Source organism: Pocillopora damicornis, chromosome 14 (genome assembly GCF_964200805.1).
Source record: "Pocillopora damicornis chromosome 14, jaPocDami1.2, whole genome shotgun sequence".
Classification (NCBI taxonomy): domain Eukaryota; kingdom Metazoa; phylum Cnidaria; class Anthozoa; order Scleractinia; family Pocilloporidae; genus Pocillopora; species Pocillopora damicornis.
The window spans coordinates 13,644,110-13,660,293 of record NC_142683.1 but is presented as its reverse complement, the minus strand read 5'-3'; the positions used below and the strand labels follow the sequence as shown (position 1 = coordinate 13,660,293).

The 16,184-nt window shown below is 38.2% G+C and overlaps 3 protein-coding genes across 5 annotated transcripts; 2 read left to right on the top strand and 1 right to left on the bottom strand.

The window, feature by feature from the left end:
• Positions 1-193: 193 nt before the first annotated feature.
• Positions 194-6,989, top strand: LOC113665336 (uncharacterized). Of its 3 annotated transcripts, none has more exons than XM_089194693.1 (6): positions 194-434; positions 3,143-3,366; positions 3,891-3,968; positions 4,107-4,344; positions 4,599-4,927; positions 5,604-6,989. In XM_089194693.1, exons 2-6 carry the CDS (start codon positions 3,207-3,209, stop codon positions 6,635-6,637), a joined length of 1,839 nt encoding a protein of 612 aa, XP_089050819.1. In that variant the 5' UTR covers positions 194-434; positions 3,143-3,206; the 3' UTR covers positions 6,638-6,989. The 3 variants fall into 3 exon arrangements, with proteins under 3 accessions (XP_089050819.1, XP_027036816.2, XP_089050818.1); XM_027181015.2 differs by lacking the exon at positions 194-434 and adding an exon at positions 2,455-2,673; XM_089194692.1 differs by lacking the exon at positions 194-434 and adding an exon at positions 2,477-2,758.
• Positions 6,990-7,385: 396 nt separating this feature from the next.
• Positions 7,386-12,624, top strand: LOC113665334 (uncharacterized). Its single transcript, XM_089194695.1, has 7 exons — positions 7,386-7,766; positions 7,881-7,933; positions 8,823-8,895; positions 8,987-9,140; positions 9,573-9,710; positions 10,269-11,262; positions 11,724-12,624. Exons 1-7 carry the CDS (start codon positions 7,511-7,513, stop codon positions 12,429-12,431), a joined length of 2,376 nt encoding a protein of 791 aa, XP_089050821.1. The 5' UTR covers positions 7,386-7,510; the 3' UTR covers positions 12,432-12,624.
• A 922-nt stretch (positions 12,625-13,546) lies between these two features.
• Positions 13,547-15,484, bottom strand: LOC149034574 (histamine H2 receptor-like). The gene has a single exon (XM_089194694.1). The coding sequence runs from the start codon at positions 15,294-15,296 to the stop codon at positions 14,382-14,384; it is 915 nt and encodes a 304-aa protein (XP_089050820.1). The 5' UTR covers positions 15,297-15,484; the 3' UTR covers positions 13,547-14,381.
• Between the last annotated feature and the right edge of the window lie 700 nt (positions 15,485-16,184).

Sequence of the window (16,184 nt, the reverse complement as noted above, 5' to 3'; positions counted from 1 at the left end):
CTCATATCCAACCAGCGCGAGTAGAATAATTGTTAAGTATAATCTTGTACCCAAACCCTACCGTGTAACTGCAACTTACAACCGCTTGGCCGTGTAAGGTATGGGTACGAGCGTCGTATTTCTTCATTCTGGTACCTAGTCTCGTTCCGTTTTCCTCACGGTCTGCTCTACAGAGCCCACTGACCAAAGGATCACAGCGAATTGCTCGCTGTGACTTCAGCAGGGTCTATTGAGGAGCCTGTCATTTTTTCCACACTGTAAAAGCATTATGATTTCAAGAGTAAGAAGCATTATGCCTATGAATGCATTCTTGGAAGGAAAGTAACTTTCGCGCATGAGCGTAGTTATCTGTGGAATCTTGAAAGCCAGTTGAGACGAACGACAATATGAGTAGAATTTTATATTTAAGAAACAATCAGACGATGTGACATTTGGTAAGTAAACTTTATGCCCTTTTTCCCTCTCAAAATAGCATTTATTTCTAAATAAATCCCCGTTAAATCTAATGAAGTCGTGCTGGGATTATGAACACAGTGTCACGGGAAAAGTCAAACATCTTCAGTGACTTTCCTGTTTTCAAGTAATTTAAAGCAAATATTTCAAGGAATAGGAAAGAAATGTAAAGAAATTGACTTCTGATGTGAGGAAATTTCCAGTTCCACCCGAATAGAAGGATTTTTATAGTGTGACTACAGACATTTTTGGCAGGATCTCCGTTGAATGTCATAGAAATGCAAGTAATTGATTATAAACAATGATAGAAAAAATAAATCAGAAATACTGTTCTGATAAGTGACCACGGGAAAATTAAAGGTAGAACATGGCAGCAAATAGAAGACTTTCGTATTTCTTATTTTTACTTATTTAGTAGAATTGTGCAGGAATCTTGCCTCTTTTCTTCTTTATTTTCGAGAAATGTTCGAATATTTTTCTGTAGCCTTAGATATATAAAAGAATTGTCAAAACTATTTACAAAAACTTGTAAAGTTCGATTTTGATTGATTCGATTTGGGTACAAAATGTTTCTGTTTCGTTTTTTTACTTACATATTTTGTTCAATTAAAAGGTTCTTAAAAGACAAAAGGGACGAATTATTGAACGAATTGCATATCTGAATTGTCCGCAGTAGTTTACATGTGACTAAATCTTCATGTTTGTAGTCTTTGAATTGTTTTACTGAATAAACAGGTGCCGCCCCACAAAACATTAGGAAATACCTGGTATAAAATATACTCGCGTTTAAGTCTTTTGCCTTATTTATTCTAAGCTAGAGCATCACCAGTTCATCACTTCTTGTTTCAAGTTAAGTAAGAAATTGCTATTAACTTCCTTTAAATTTCTTTCCCAACACTATTTTCAGAAGCTTTTGAAATATTTAAACTGTTTATCAAATGATCTCCATTTGTTGACTGGAGAAATCTAAATGAACTGGTTAAGTTAAATTTGGAAAATGTAAACTTGCCATTACGAGGAAGCTTAGTACGACTTTCATTTCTTTTCTTATATATGTATATTTAGCTAGGTTTCAATTCAGTAAAAATATGAAACGTATCAACGAAAGCGGATTTTTCTTGCTCTTGCACGCTGCCGAACTATTTTGGAAATAGATTTTACTTCAGCGTTCAATGACTCGTTTCCTTTAATAGCTGTACGCTAATTGTTTCACAAGTTACGTATTTTCCAAACTAATTTACGGACACATTCCTAGCATCATGGGTAGGTGAGAATCTAACACCTTATCATAACTTGGTCTATTCATCGTCTTAATAGTTTTGAAAACTAAAATATTTAAGTCTAAACATCATGTTTATTCCTCAACTGGACCTCAAGACAGCTCTTTCCTCTAAAGAGCACCTTCCTGGACCTAGTCGTACTTTTAAATTTCTAAAACTACGATTTCCTGGAGAGGTTACACACAAAAAATTAAAGCGACACGAGAGAACGTAATTTAAAAATGAATCCATTTATCACATCAAAATGTTTATTATTGCCTACCTGTCCACAGATTTTTAAGTGTGTCTGAATAAATCTATCCCCACCCCAACCCCCACCCCAAGAATTTTATAGTGTGTCTGTAATCGTTTTTTTAAGGGCTCCCTAGTCATATCTTTTCCCTGACCCCTGTCCTCTTCAGCTGCTCAATTACGTTCCCTCTTTTAGCACTATTTTCATATAAAAACCCCTGAATAAACTTATCCCCACCCCCACCCTCATAGGGAAAGCTCTAGTTGTCAATGGAAGCGAAGACTTCGGACGAAACTCAAGATTTAAGTTAGTTAGCTGATGGCGATGACTGAAAAAATTCGAATTGAGGATAAATTCGAGTATGAAAAGTTTTTATAACCGAAGTTTTACAGTACTTCTTTTACAGATGCAAAATGATTCCAAGCATCTGTTTGTTTTGAGTGGGATTGCTAAAAACCCTGTGTATATAAATAGTGACAACTCTTCGATGATATAACAACTAATTAACTCTGCTTTTGTGACTTAAACCGAGGGCCCTTGTGTTGAAATTTCAGGGCCACTCTTTAAGAAAACTTAACTTACAATTTCATAGCAGATTGTTTCGCATTTTAAACTTCAATCAACTTTTTAGAGTTAAATCGCTTGCAGAGAAGTCCACTGTGGCCGTAAACTAAGAGATTGCTGAACCGGCGAATTTAGGAGTTCGAGGTTAGTGAGCTTGTTTCTAGATGACTACAGGGAGTTATGAGTGTTCAAAGCATCAAAAAGCTACGAAGCATTGCGATTTTTATGGGTTAGTATGACTTAATCTGACTTCAAACTTTCATGTGGAAAATCCAAGGCCGCTAGCGTTGAGAGAACGAAGTGAGACGAAGAATTCTGTAATCCTGCGTGCCTTGAAAATATAACAACTATATTTTTTTAACTTTGCTCTTATGTCAGCCAATGAGAGTTCAAAGCACTTTAAAGTCTTGGGTAATTTCTCATTAGAACTTGAAACCCTTAACTTAATGAAAATTATAGTATGTCGGCATGAAAGTGCCTTCGAGCAACACATAGATCTTACGGAATGTTTTGTGTACACAAACTCAATCGAGAATGTAAATGAAGGATGTTGATAATTGATGGTAAATTATATCTATTAAATTACTAGTCTGCTTCTTTTGTTTAAAAATAGTGTAAATAAAAAGAGCGAAATAACCGTCAGTAAAGTTTGGGAATGAAGATTCAAAAGATGAACTATGTACCTGATTCAAGGAGGTGGATGGTATTTTGCAAGAGAGATTGGGACTAAACAAACGATGTATTCGCACCGTGATGGACGATGTCTGTCTGTATTAATTTTCATAACGTCATCTCTGATGGGCTTGAGAGGAAAACCTTTGTACGAAGAGAGGGCAGGTAAATATGAGTTTTTAATTGAAATGAAGTAATTAATTTTTTCATGCTTGAATTAAGGCAGTGATCTGTTAGGAATTCGCTATATTTCTTGTCGTTAAGTCCTTTGCTCTTGCAATACTATGGAATACTATATAATGATAATGAAAATAATGAGTTCATAAAGCGTATTCTCCATATTGACATGTTCTAATACGCTTTACAACACTTTTTGGAAAATTGGGCGAGACTGTATTAAGCAATTCACAATTCTTGAGAGGAAATTTTATAGGTGCTCCCAATCTAGGAATTTTTTGGAAACATGGCCAGACCACAACACCGGCAGCTATGTCCCCTACTCACAGATTTTTTTAACGTCCCTGACAGCCATTAAAGAGACTGAGGAGGCTTCGGTTTGTCGCCCTAATTCGAGAAGTCTAGGATGTCTAACCATTCGCAGATGTCATGGCAAAGGCAGCGTATTCTCCTACATTGCTAGTGATTTATTCAGAGCTAACTGTTCTTGTTACTTCTTTTTGACTTTTTAGAAATGACGGTTGCTTCATTGGAGGCCTTAACAGGAGCTTTTTCCGGGAGCATTTTTCAGATGGCCAAGCGAGATAAAGGTTAGATACTATAAGTGATGATTCCTTCTCACTAAAATAAATCTGCATTTAAAATGCGCAAAAGGCGACGATTAATGACTTTGTTATGACTGATTGACTTTCCCTTTTCCTTTTATTCCGATTCCCTTTGATTTTTAGGCTCTCATATGCCTCCTCGAATACACTTCACTGTGGTTATACCAAGTAACTCCATCGTAGGACCTAAAAATTTCAACTTAGTCAAGGAGTTCGTGGGGGACCTGGTGCAAGAGTTCAGTATTTCCCCTTCAGGAACCAGAGTCGCAATGGTTACTCAGTCCTCCACTCCTCGCATGGAGTTCAGCTGGTACAAATTCATGAACGTTGAATGCACCCTTGAGGGAATATCATCAGTTAGGTAAGATTGTGCTCTTGGAAAGGTCAATATCAGGAATCGTAATTTTCCAGCCTTCTCTATGTGTCATTTCAGTAAAACATTGCAAGGTGCAGTTTAGTTTGTGTATAGAACCAGCACGGATAAATTTATACTATTATTATTGATTTCATAAAGAGTCTCTTTTATCTTAGTATTTTTGACTACCTTTAATCCTCTCTGTTTTACTAATCATTACTTCATTATTCATTTATCTCTGTATCTCCTTTTACCAACAGGTTTCAAGCGGGAAATAGATCCTCCTTAAATACTCTCCTCGGCTACTTCAAATCAAAAATATATTCGCCCGCTAAAAATGCAACGAATCCAGTTCATCGAATCTTATTTATTATTACGGAAAGCGTTGCCTTGAACGATACAAAGCAGACCACTTCTCTCGCCAAAGAACTTCAGAATGACGGCGTAGATATTTTTCTATTAACAGTTGGCAAACACGTGACGATCGACATGCCAAATATGGTGATTGATAAACCCTTTAAAAGGCCTATTTTTCGGGTTAACTCGTTTCGAGATCTCCCCAGACTAGCGAAGTCTTTCAAAGGCAAAGGTAAGTAAGTGACGATGCGTTTATAAGTGGAGAGTCGGCCATATCGGTGAACCCTATGTAACAATAAGCTAAAATTTCGGATCTCTAAACAGCAATGCGCGTATCGGAATTTAGCACACCAGCAGTAAGGAACTAGACTTGAGGAAACATTTTGTAAAAAATCAGAACAAAATTTAGAATACCAACACAATCAAGAAATTTCTTGACTAGATATCGGATCGCTTGTCTTTATCCTGAAGCGCGTGGTGGTTAAGGGAACTCCAATTTAGCCTATAACCAGTCATGCCGACGTACAAAGTCACTCTAACAGAACGCATGTCAATGGTTTCTTCAATTTAAACCTGGTCAGCGAAAGGTTGATCAAGTTTTTATTTTAAGCTCTCGTTGGTCCTTTGTAAATCTTTTGTTTTTCAGTTAGGTGTGCTTATCATTATTTAGAAAATTTAGGTTATGATCTTAAAACAGTCATTCTGGAATGCTCTAAATATCCTTGTCTTGAGCAATCTCACTTGCCGAGCTCAATTTCCCCTTAGTCCCTTGCGGGCGATACTCTCGTTTCCCGCCCACAAGGGATTAGGACAGCGTGAGCTCTGGAAGCGAGATTATGCCTTGAATGACGGTTACCACATGATGATTGCCACAATCATTTTGGAAACACTACAGCTTCCTTTTCCAGGACTTAACCGTAGCTGCTCAATAGAGGGCTTCTCCTATGATGAGTGTGATCGGCGCTGCCGTTGTATAAACGGAACATTTACCGATTGCCATAGAATACGAAAGGACTTTATGGAAATGCCCCTCGAAGAGCGGCGCCGCTACGTGAAGGTCCTTAAAGTAGTCTCTACACAGGACCCCTACAAAAAGACCTATGATCTAGTTACAAGACTCCATCCAAAATTCTTCGATATCATTCACCAAAGACCATTTTTCTTCCCATGGCATCGGTGGTACTTATTCATCTTTGAGAATCTTCTGCGTCATGTTGATTGTCGCGTGACTGTGCCGTATTGGAACTGGGCCCGAGCTGTGTCGCGCAATCGCTTATGGCGTGCCACAGACATACGGGATATCTGGAATCCAGGACCTCACGGCCTGGGCGGTGACGGTGAGGGTAAATCTCGCACAAGTTGTGTCCGAAATGGACCTTTCCAAGCTGGAAAATGGTCTCTACCGGAGTGGTTATTTTCTAAGTGTCTCTCCAGACGATTCGACCACAGATATTATTTGCCAAGTGAGGAGTACGTTAAGGATTTAAAGAAACTCTCGTGGAGAAAATTTCGCGCATTTGAATCTGGGGTGAGGAGATATATGCACAATGACCTGCACAATGCAGTTGGTGGCACAATGTCGGAGGATGAATCTGCAAGCGCCCCTGAGTTCTGGTCTCACCATGCTTTCCTTGATAAGATCTGGTCTGACTGGCAAGATCATGGCCCAAAATACAAATTCGCGTATTACAAAAGCATAAATGTACTCTTACCGGGTGGGAATCACTTCGGTTGGCAGTTTATGGACCTACAAAATCAGCCCCATTGTATAAGGGTCTTATATGAGGAGCCCAAGGGCGAGAAAGTACCCGACGGTGTAGATGATAATCGTGTCAGATATGACGATGATGTTAATGACGACGACGATGATGATGACAATGGTATTGATGACAGTGATGATAATGATGATGACGACAATGATGACGACGACGATGAACATTAAAAAGACGATAGCCATTCTGAAAACCATCACAAAGATGTTAATGCAAAGGGTTTTTTCAATTAACACAAAAAACACAGATAATCATGAGATTTAGTTTGCACAAAAATCTTGCGTTAGTAAACTGATCTCTCTAATAAGAATTAGTAAACTGATCTCTCTAATAAGAATTGACCAAAATGCCCCGTTAGCGGAAAAAGGAAACAAAACAAAACAAAAAGACAAAAGAAATAAAATTTATTTAATTTTTTCTTTCTTTGCTTTAGTATCTATTTAAGTCTACCATGATTTTTTCTGGTTAAATGAAACGAGTCGGTAAAAGAAAATACAAATAATAAAAGGGATTAACTCAATTTGTCCAGTGTTTTGTGTAATTATCTTCAAATTAGGTGCCTTTGTCTGACATCAACTGTTCTTTATGCTCTGCTAAAGCAGATTCGATGGCCATTGGCTGATTTGAAATCACGGGTCCTTTCACTTCCTGTATTTTATTAACTAGTGCTGGCAAAGAATTCCTTCGTTGTTTAGAACAATATTGTTCAATGTTAAAAGTGGGAATTTCATTTGCACATAGAACTGAGATGGTTCAGATAAAAAATTGCGCAAAATAGATACAAAGGTGCAAAAGAAAATCTAACACCGGGAAACAATACTTCAAGTACAGCAAACCCGAATACATGTTGAAAAAATATGAAAAATATTGCGCTCTCTCGATGGAACGAAAGTGAGACATGCTTTTGTTTGTTTTCAAACAACATATTCGAAGGTATTTCGCCCCAGTGAGATTTACATTATCGAGTTGGAGTCGGAGTTACTCTGCTGTTCTTCTGAAGGAGCGTAGTCAGTCGAGTTCAGCAGTTTTACAAGAGTTTTAACATGGAACGTTACAGTAAAATTAAACAAATTGGTTCAGGAACATTTGGTCAAGCATGGCTGGTAGAATCCATCGTGAGCAAAAGGAAGTATGCGCTGAAGGAATTGGGCGTCTCTGAAATGTCGGAGCAGGATCGCCATCTTGCTTTGAACGAGGCGAAGATTTTGTCCAAGCTTAAGCATAAGAACATCGTGCGTTACAAGGAAGCCTTTGTAGCTTCAGGAAAATTGTGTATCGCAATGGAATTTGCGGAAAAAGGTACGAGAGAAAACCTTAGCGTATACTTTGTGTTTTAAATGGTGCGGTCAATTGATGCTTGATACTGAGTGAATTGAACTCCTTTCAAAGCAAAGCTGTTGTCTTAAATTTCAGGAGATCTCTACACTAGAATCAGAGATAGGAATGGAATGCATTTCCCAGAAACAGTAAGTCTTAGGAATGTAAACAGTTTAAGAAAACTTCCACTTTTTTAAATACCCGCAAACTTGGATTTACATTTCGCATAAAGGCTTACTTAAACTTAGTCAAAGGAGTTATATGTTTTCAGAAGATACAATGCATCAAGGCATGCAATGAAATCAGATCAGCGAAGAAGGCATTTTTATAACTTGAGAAAAATTGTCTTTGTTTTGCTTGCGACAGTTTTCCTTCCTGAGCAAGATTTCTGCACAACCCCACCTTTGACATTATGCATACAGTTCTTGGAGAAAGAAAACAATGCCGGAAACAATGCATTGCCGTTGGGACTGCGGCTTTGTTTTAAGGCGTGGTCAAACGCACGCAAAATTGCAATGCAACATCTTGCAGCATAGGTAGATCATGTAGTCAGATGTTATGCAGAAGGAGCTGGCCAAACGCTTGCAACATCTCGCAACATCCAAAACTGTTGCAACAAAAATTTGACCAATTTCAAACTTGACCCAGCACTATCCAACATCTTGCAATACGTTGCTGCACGGTGACCAAACGTGTGCAAAAAGTTGTTGCGCAACAATGTTGCAGGATTTTGCGTTGACGTGTTGCGTGTGTTTGGCTAGGCATTTAGTATAATATGAGGTAATATTTGAATGTTTGAATTTTTTGTTCTTTATAACTGCAACGATGACTTTAATTTTCCGGAAAAAACTCCTATTGTAAAATAGAATTTGCGTAATAACTTGTTCCTGACGACGGAGCGGTTATTCGAATGACGTAAGACGAGTATCCCATAGTGTCTCATAGATAAATATACGTCCGATCATTAACAAAGGCACATGCTCTTTTTGAAATTCCTATGCTTCTCAGAATTAATAATGTTTCCTTAAACCTCTACAGCAAATTCTAGAATGGTTTACACAGCTGTGCCTCGCCCTCAAGTATATTCATGGACAAAATATTCTTCACAGAGGTATGTACATCATACCAGCGTAAATATATTTTTATAGTCCACAAATTAATACGAGATTTATTAAATATTCTATTAAAAATTCACGTTTCAGATCTTAAGACGCAGAATATCTTCCTTGGTAAAGATGACGTCATTAAGTTGGGTGATTTCGGCATTGCCCGGATGTTGAACAGCACTTTGGATCATGCGCAAACCACAGTTGGGACACCGTATTACTTGTCACCAGAAATCTGTCAAAAGAAACCGTATCCTTCGTTGAAGTAGAAATCACACGTGTAACTGTTTCGTTGATGATAAACCTTGCGTGACCTCGCTTACATTTTGGCTCAAAAAAAATTTAGAAATTTGTTGGTGATTGAGTGCTTTTCGATTGAGTGTCGTAAATCAAAACCAAAGCAATCAGAACGGCCAATCCGAGGAGAAGAAAATGCCTCTCAGAGGCCACGGGAAGTCGAAGAAAAACCAATAAACTGCCTAAAGCGCGGGAAAACGCGGGCGACCAATTCGGGATTGGTTTTTATTTTTGTTGGTCAGAGAGGGTGGTGCGACACTTATGGACCAATCACGAAGCAAAGTAAGGCAACACCAATGCCATCCCGGTTTACTTTGGACACTCAATTAAAAATGTCTCTTGTGTACAAATGAAATTCCACGTAATAACCTTAAAAAACTTTTAGCTATAATCATAAGAGCGACATGTGGTCTTTGGGCTGTGTATTGTATGAACTGGTTACGCTCAAACATGCGTTCAATGCAAACAACTTCTCTGCGCTTGTCATCAAGATTTTGCAAGGACAATACCCACCCATTCCTAGGTAAGTAGCCTAGAGTAATCTTTTCATATGTTCTAGGCCTAGGGGCATTTTTTGTGGTCAGCAATATATATATATATACATATACATATATATAAAATTTAGGCCGATGTTTATGTCAGATGTTGACAGAAAGACAAAAATGAACATGAAATTTACGAGGGTCTCAATGTGTTTAACCGTTAGCCGTGAAACGCCAAACCTTTATCTGTAAGCCGTAAAAAAAAAATCACCCCTTAGAGAGCTTTTTATATGTATGTAGAGTAACAGCTAAAACAAAGCTTTATATTATCATGGGCTAACCTAATATGATCGTTATCTGTATAACTAAGCTAAGGAAGGCCTGCAAAATACGATATGGATAATCTTTTCAAGTATTCTTATTTTTAGGCAAATAATCTTAGCAAAATCTGATACCAATTAACTCTTAAAAGTAAGCAGAGAGAGACATCGCTAATTTCCTTTCATGTAAAAATTCTAAAAAACAGATTTATTTGTAAAAAGATGGATCGTTTATAAATGTAGAGCTATTAGTTATGGACAGAGGTGATTCTCTTGCAGACATTATGGGCCACTTTTACAGGACTTGGTTTCTGTTCTTCTTCAAAAGAGCCCTGACGACAGGCCCTCTGCGAAGCAGTTGCTTCATGTCCCTGCTATGCAGCCTTACGTGAAGAGGTTCCTTCAGTGTGAGAGGGACAGAATTGATAGCGTTGCCTCGGACATCTCCGAAATTACTTCTAGATCAACACACGATCCCTCTCAGATTGTAAGCCCAGGAAAAAAAGAGAAAAAATGCCCTATGGTGAACATGACAGAGGAATCTAATGCTTCACATCAAGGCGAAGAAATTCAGATGAAACATAGTCAGGCCTTACAACATCTTCAACAGATCTCTTCTGCGCAACAAAGACTTTCTAGGACACCTGATTCGCAAGATGATGATCGGGCCCATGTCAAGGCGCCAAAGAAGCAGGAACTTCCAGAGACAAATTACAAAGCGTCAAAAATGCATCAGTCTTTAAGCGTCAATGTAAACACACTAAAGGCACGGGAAAATTTTCGAGCTAGACCCCCTGTCAACACAAGAAAGCACAACTTGATTAAACTAACGCATGCGCTTCAAAGACGGCACTCCGAACAAATATCTGCACATTCACACTCTACGGCCAATATTTCAAAGGTTCGGACTCATTCAAGTGGAGCACAATTTGCAAACCATTCTGTTCAGGCGGACGATGTATTTTCTGTCAGTGAATCAACAATAGTCACCGAACGAGGAAAAGACCGCTGCATTGCGACGAAACCGCGGCGTGTTAAGGAAAGAGGGTCGAGTAACGCAGTTTACTGTAAAAACAGGCTTACTTCCGTGACTCAGGAGAGGAAAATCGAGTCCGCGACGAAAATGGGTCCGCGGAATAGCGACGAGGGCATGCATAGAAAAAAGAGAAATCAGTCCACTGTAACTTCTCAAGAGAGAAACCGCAGGCCATTCGAGCAAAGGCATCGGAGACTCATGACGAATCCCGAGACTGACGAAGAGGATAAAGAAAATGTAGGTGGCATCGTTTTTGCAGCTGGTCGAAAATCGATCACAAAACTTCAGCTATTCAGTTTTATTGCTGCAACCCAGCAATAATGTGAATTTTTATACACAAAATTCACAGAGCAATAAGTTTTAATTACTAAAACAACTTTTCTGGTATCTATCGAGAAAATGGTCTTTGAGTGCGTAAAGTCTATTATTAACTTTAGCCTTTAGCCCTTAGCTAACCCTTCGGTCCCTAAGAGTGACTAGCATCTAGTTTCTCCTCACAATATCACTCCTGAATCCCACATTAACTTCACGAGAATAAAGGAGATGATCACCAAATAAAGAAACTCTTGATTTTTAAACAAATTCTCCTTGTGAAAACCTTATGCCATGTATAGAGAACAGTATGGAGAATATGCATACTGATGTAAGGGTGTAAATGGTTGATATGAAAAATTTCATTTTCTTTATTTTCTTTGTAGAGAGGCTCTATTTTGAATCCCCAAATTAAAGCAAAGCGTCGTGCTTCATCCGGGGCTTTGAGACAAATTCAGTGCGGAAACATCGAAGATCAACCCATCACCAAGGAAACAAAAGGAATATTTGGTCCGAAAGACGAACAGAGAAAAAGTACGTATACAGTTTGCAAAAAAAAGAAACCTTCCGTGTTTGAAATCCCGGATATCGATGAACGACTGCCCCGTGAAAATACAAACAGAAATGACAAGGACTTAACTGACGTGGAAAAAGGAAAGAACCACATCAAAATTTCAAAAAGTGGAAGACGTTTGAGTTCAGCTACAAAAGAGCAAACTGACTCGAACGATCGAAATTTTGAAACTGTAGATCACGTAATGCCTAAGGCAGTGACCTCTAAAACTGAAAGCGATGTTTCATTCTCTATGTCACGATGGAAGTTCAAGCATGGCGGCGAAACATTGCATCTGGACAGTGTTTCTTCCAGTGATTCGATTTATTGTCGCATGGAGGCCTTACGCGCGTACTTGGAAAACGAACTAGGCACCAATCTTCTGACCGCTGTTTACTACTATGTCATCAGTGTTTCTCTTGAAAAGAATGAAGTGGTGAAGGAAAGGGTTAAGGCGATGCTTGGCGAGGATAAGATGACGTACTATCCCGTTTTACTTCAGCTGGTTGCTTGCGAGGCAATCTATTTCCGGTCATCATAGCAGTACGAAATGAGCAAAAATCGTACATTTAATGTAGATATATTCAACAATATTTTGGTTAGAATAGATTGTTCCACAAATATAGTTTTAAACTACATTTCATATATTAACTATTCGTGTGTTTTGTGTAGCGATTTGCTGTGATCTTTTTCAGAGGCTTAAATACATTTTTAATAAAGCTAGAAGCTAAAAAATTGTCTTCATGAGTTTATACAAGTATCTGCGACGTAGGTTAGTCTCCAAACAGTTATTGATGCCAATGAGTGAAGTCTCGCCGAAATTGAGTGGGAGTCGAAATCAGAGTAAAAAGCTAAAAACGAAAATCAAAACGACAACTACTGGCTGTACAATATACACGTATTTCGGAGCTATCTCTTTTTGCTCTCTCCAGTACTCTGTAAGTACAAAGGAGAGGGAGGCACCCTTCGCCAGGAAGCTTTTGTGAAAGATTTGATTTTGTCTAATAACCTGACACATTCCTATTCCTGCCCTTATTACTTCCACCCGCTCCAACAACTTCTCCCGAGCTCACAAAGCACGTTTGAGAGAATCGCCCTAGGATGGACCTAACTGCATCGATAAGGGAGTAATGTTGAAGTCATAATCACTGTCTTACTGTCACTGTAAAGTAATCAGGCAAAAGTCGGTTGCACAATTCCGAGAATTTTTACCCTAATTCGGATACTTCATTTGGGATCTCTTTTTTTGTGTGTTCAAGAGATAAAGGTTTCAAACGCAACATGCACACTCTTACAATGTCAATGTAAAGCAGGGTAGTTCCTAGACAAAACTCAGGATCGTCTCTAACTGCAACAAACTGATTTAATTCCACGTAGTTGACTTGTTGACTTTACAGCACTAAGCTTCTTCACAATTCTCTCTTCTTTTTGTTTTTGTGTTTTTGATCAAACTATCGCTCTTATATACATAAAGTCGGAGGATCTAGAAATTTTCTAAAGAACTAAATTGAGAAGAATAACACGGTTTCTAAATTTGAGTAATTATATGAGAAATAGAACGTTAGCGGGTTCATTTCAACACACGCTGTGTTGGATGACTTCGGGCTCTAGACTGTTCTATAGAATGTTCTATGACTTAGACAATTGTTCGTAAGACACATCAATTTATTCTTGACTTAGATAATATTTCGCTGGCGTTTGGAAATTATAACCGTTACTGCATGCAGTGAAGTCTATTGAATTCTAAAAGAAAAATTAAAATCCTTCTTAAATGATAGAGATCTGAATGCAAACCCCAGGGCAGATCAGCTGTGGCGGAGAGCAGACGCTATTAGCGACAATATGATTGTGTTTGACTTTGTGAAGTATTTCAATAAGCACTGTTTAAACTCAACGCCTTTCATGTGTTTTCGATCTCATTTAATGGCCATACTTACCAACACGATTAAGGTCCTAAAAGCATAATTTCCTGTTTGTTTAGTTTTTTTTTTACGAGCTGTAATTCTGCCATAATATAAAAAAAAAATTAATATATAACTCCAAATTTTTCATAGGGGAATTTCTGCTTTCAACGCATAAATGAGAAAAAAAGATTGAAAGCTGTCAGCGTCAAGCTACTGAACAAAAGTGTAATGTGATAACCATTCATGATCGGTTAAATTTATGCACTGAAAAGAGAAATCCTACACGCATTAAAAGCACTGCTCTGAATAAGAACTACTTTGAGATATCAATCTTTGCTGTGATCTCATCCACGTTTTCTTTACTAAAAGTAAAAAGCTTTCGCTATTTATCGAAAAAAAAAAGCATTGATATTATCCATCCACTTGGAACTGCATATGGTTCTTGGATTCGATATGTAGCCTATGATAAATTTTTAATCTATCATTTTAGCTAGAGGCTGGAGAATTAAAGCGCAATTTTCATTTAAAAATGCTCAGACATCTCAATATATTCACTAAAAAACACGCCTAAATGAATTTGCTCAGGGTTAGAATTGAATTTTTCTTAACAACTTCGAAACTGCCAGTCGAAGTTTACGAAGACGCCAGCAATACAATACCGGATTGATGGCGGAGTTCGCATAAACCAACGTTACCGCGAACACCCAGCCTCTACGAGCATTTTTAAAATACACATCACTGTAAAAAAGCCGATATATGATCCATGGTAAATAACAAAAAACTGTACAGGCGTAAAATACGAAGGTGTTGACAGCGGTGCGTGTTAACACCAGCACGTTTAACGTAATTTGAGTACATGTATTCGGAGCTTCCGTTGTTTGATGTTGAGTGCGAATCTCGTATTGGTGACGTCGAGCAGTTCGATAAATACAGACATAGGCAATAGTGGAAATTATTATATAAACACCCACTAATCCATAAGATATATAAAATTGTTCAGATTTATACCAGATGTGGACCCCTGAAAATAACAGCGAGTTAACAAGCCAAATTGCTATCAGAGTAAATTTGGCACGCGATGTTGTATTTAGTGAGGTGTACGTCATGTGGTATCTCAGGGCCAAAAATCTGTCCAGACTTACTGCTGACATGGTAGCGAATGAAATCCCGCAGAATGTAACACTCAAAATTTTCGTCAACTGCTGTAGAAAGTGAAAAGGCTTGAGCTCTTTGGCAATAAAAAGCGGCTGGACTATCAAACCCACGACAAGGTCTGAAGCAGCGAGACCACACAGCAAAATTATGGAGGATGAACGAAGCGAAGGTGTCTTTATGACAGCTGCTAACACCAGGGAGTTTCCAAAAATTGAAATCAGCATCAGTGGAATATTAAGAAAACAGTTTACTATGACGATAGTTGAAGGAATAGTTGAGTTTTCTTTGTTATCCACTTCTTGATCATATGCAGGGCCTCTGGAAGTGTTAAAGACGTTGTTTTGCATTTCAGAAGGCTTCCTCAGCGAACGATATTTCAAAGTTTTCTTTCGTTCTCTATCTATAGCTGATTCTGCTTACAATTTCAATTTCATCTGAAATTTTTTGCGTTTTTGTTTGTAGAGAACAACCCTTTTAGGAGGATACGAAAATATTGATTATTCAATTCGACGTACCATTAAACAATTCATCAAACTGTTATGACATCATGTCTCATCGTAATTTATGAACCTGCAAGTAAATGTTTTTCCAGCGGCTACATCAAACTTACTGAGCCTCAATGATAAATTTATCATAAACACGAACAAATATAGCAGTCGAACCTAAATTTAGGCTGGTGGACCTCTTCCTACTCCAGGTAATCAGAAAGCGAAGTATTCATGCCACGAAACAATTTTGAAAACTCGGTCGCGTTGCCTAGTAACTATGTGACACATGCCAGGGGTTGAGTGAAATTTTGCCAATTAAATCGTATGGAATAAACAAGAAACTCTAAAATCGCCAGTGAAGAAAGAAACTTTTTTTTCAAACGCAATAGAGAAAGTTGTAAAGGAACGTGAACCCCTTCGTCAGCTCTTTAAGAGCCAGAGGCGAACCAGACAAGAAGAGCGAGACAGCACTGGCTTAAAGATCTCGGCTTTCAATTTTTTTTTCTTTAGCTGTCATGCAAATCAAGGCAAGGGAAGACATTCATCTCGCATCCGCCTTGACCGCGGGTTGCCTCTAAAAGATTATGCGAGCATTTTTCATTTTATTAAGACTTTAATTTTTTTAAAAATAGATTTTCATCATTTATTTTCTGAGAAAATGATCCTCTCCACTTTTGGGGCTTGAGAATTAACCCAGTTCAAAAGAGTCACAGACGAAATTGAAACTCAAATATTAATAAAAGTAGA

Excerpts from the sequence above, each read along its gene's own strand:
- LOC113665334 (XM_089194695.1), top strand. The coding sequence starts at position 7,511 with ATGGAACGTTACAGTAAAATTAAACAAATTGGTTCAGGAACATTTGGT. Across the intron at positions 9,711-10,268 it reads CAATACCCACCCATTCCTAG|ACATTATGGGCCACTTTTAC; the intron begins GTAAGTAGCCTA and ends ATTCTCTTGCAG. Across the intron at positions 11,263-11,723 it reads ACGAAGAGGATAAAGAAAAT|AGAGGCTCTATTTTGAATCC; the intron begins GTAGGTGGCATC and ends TTTTCTTTGTAG.
- LOC113665336 (XM_089194693.1), top strand. The coding sequence starts at position 3,207 with ATGTACCTGATTCAAGGAGGTGGATGGTATTTTGCAAGAGAGATTGGG. Across the intron at positions 3,367-3,890 it reads TTTGTACGAAGAGAGGGCAG|AAATGACGGTTGCTTCATTG; the intron begins GTAAATATGAGT and ends TTGACTTTTTAG. Across the intron at positions 4,928-5,603 it reads GAAGTCTTTCAAAGGCAAAG|GACTTAACCGTAGCTGCTCA; the intron begins GTAAGTAAGTGA and ends TTCCTTTTCCAG.
- LOC149034574 (XM_089194694.1), bottom strand. The coding sequence starts at position 15,296 with ATGCAAAACAACGTCTTTAACACTTCCAGAGGCCCTGCATATGATCAA.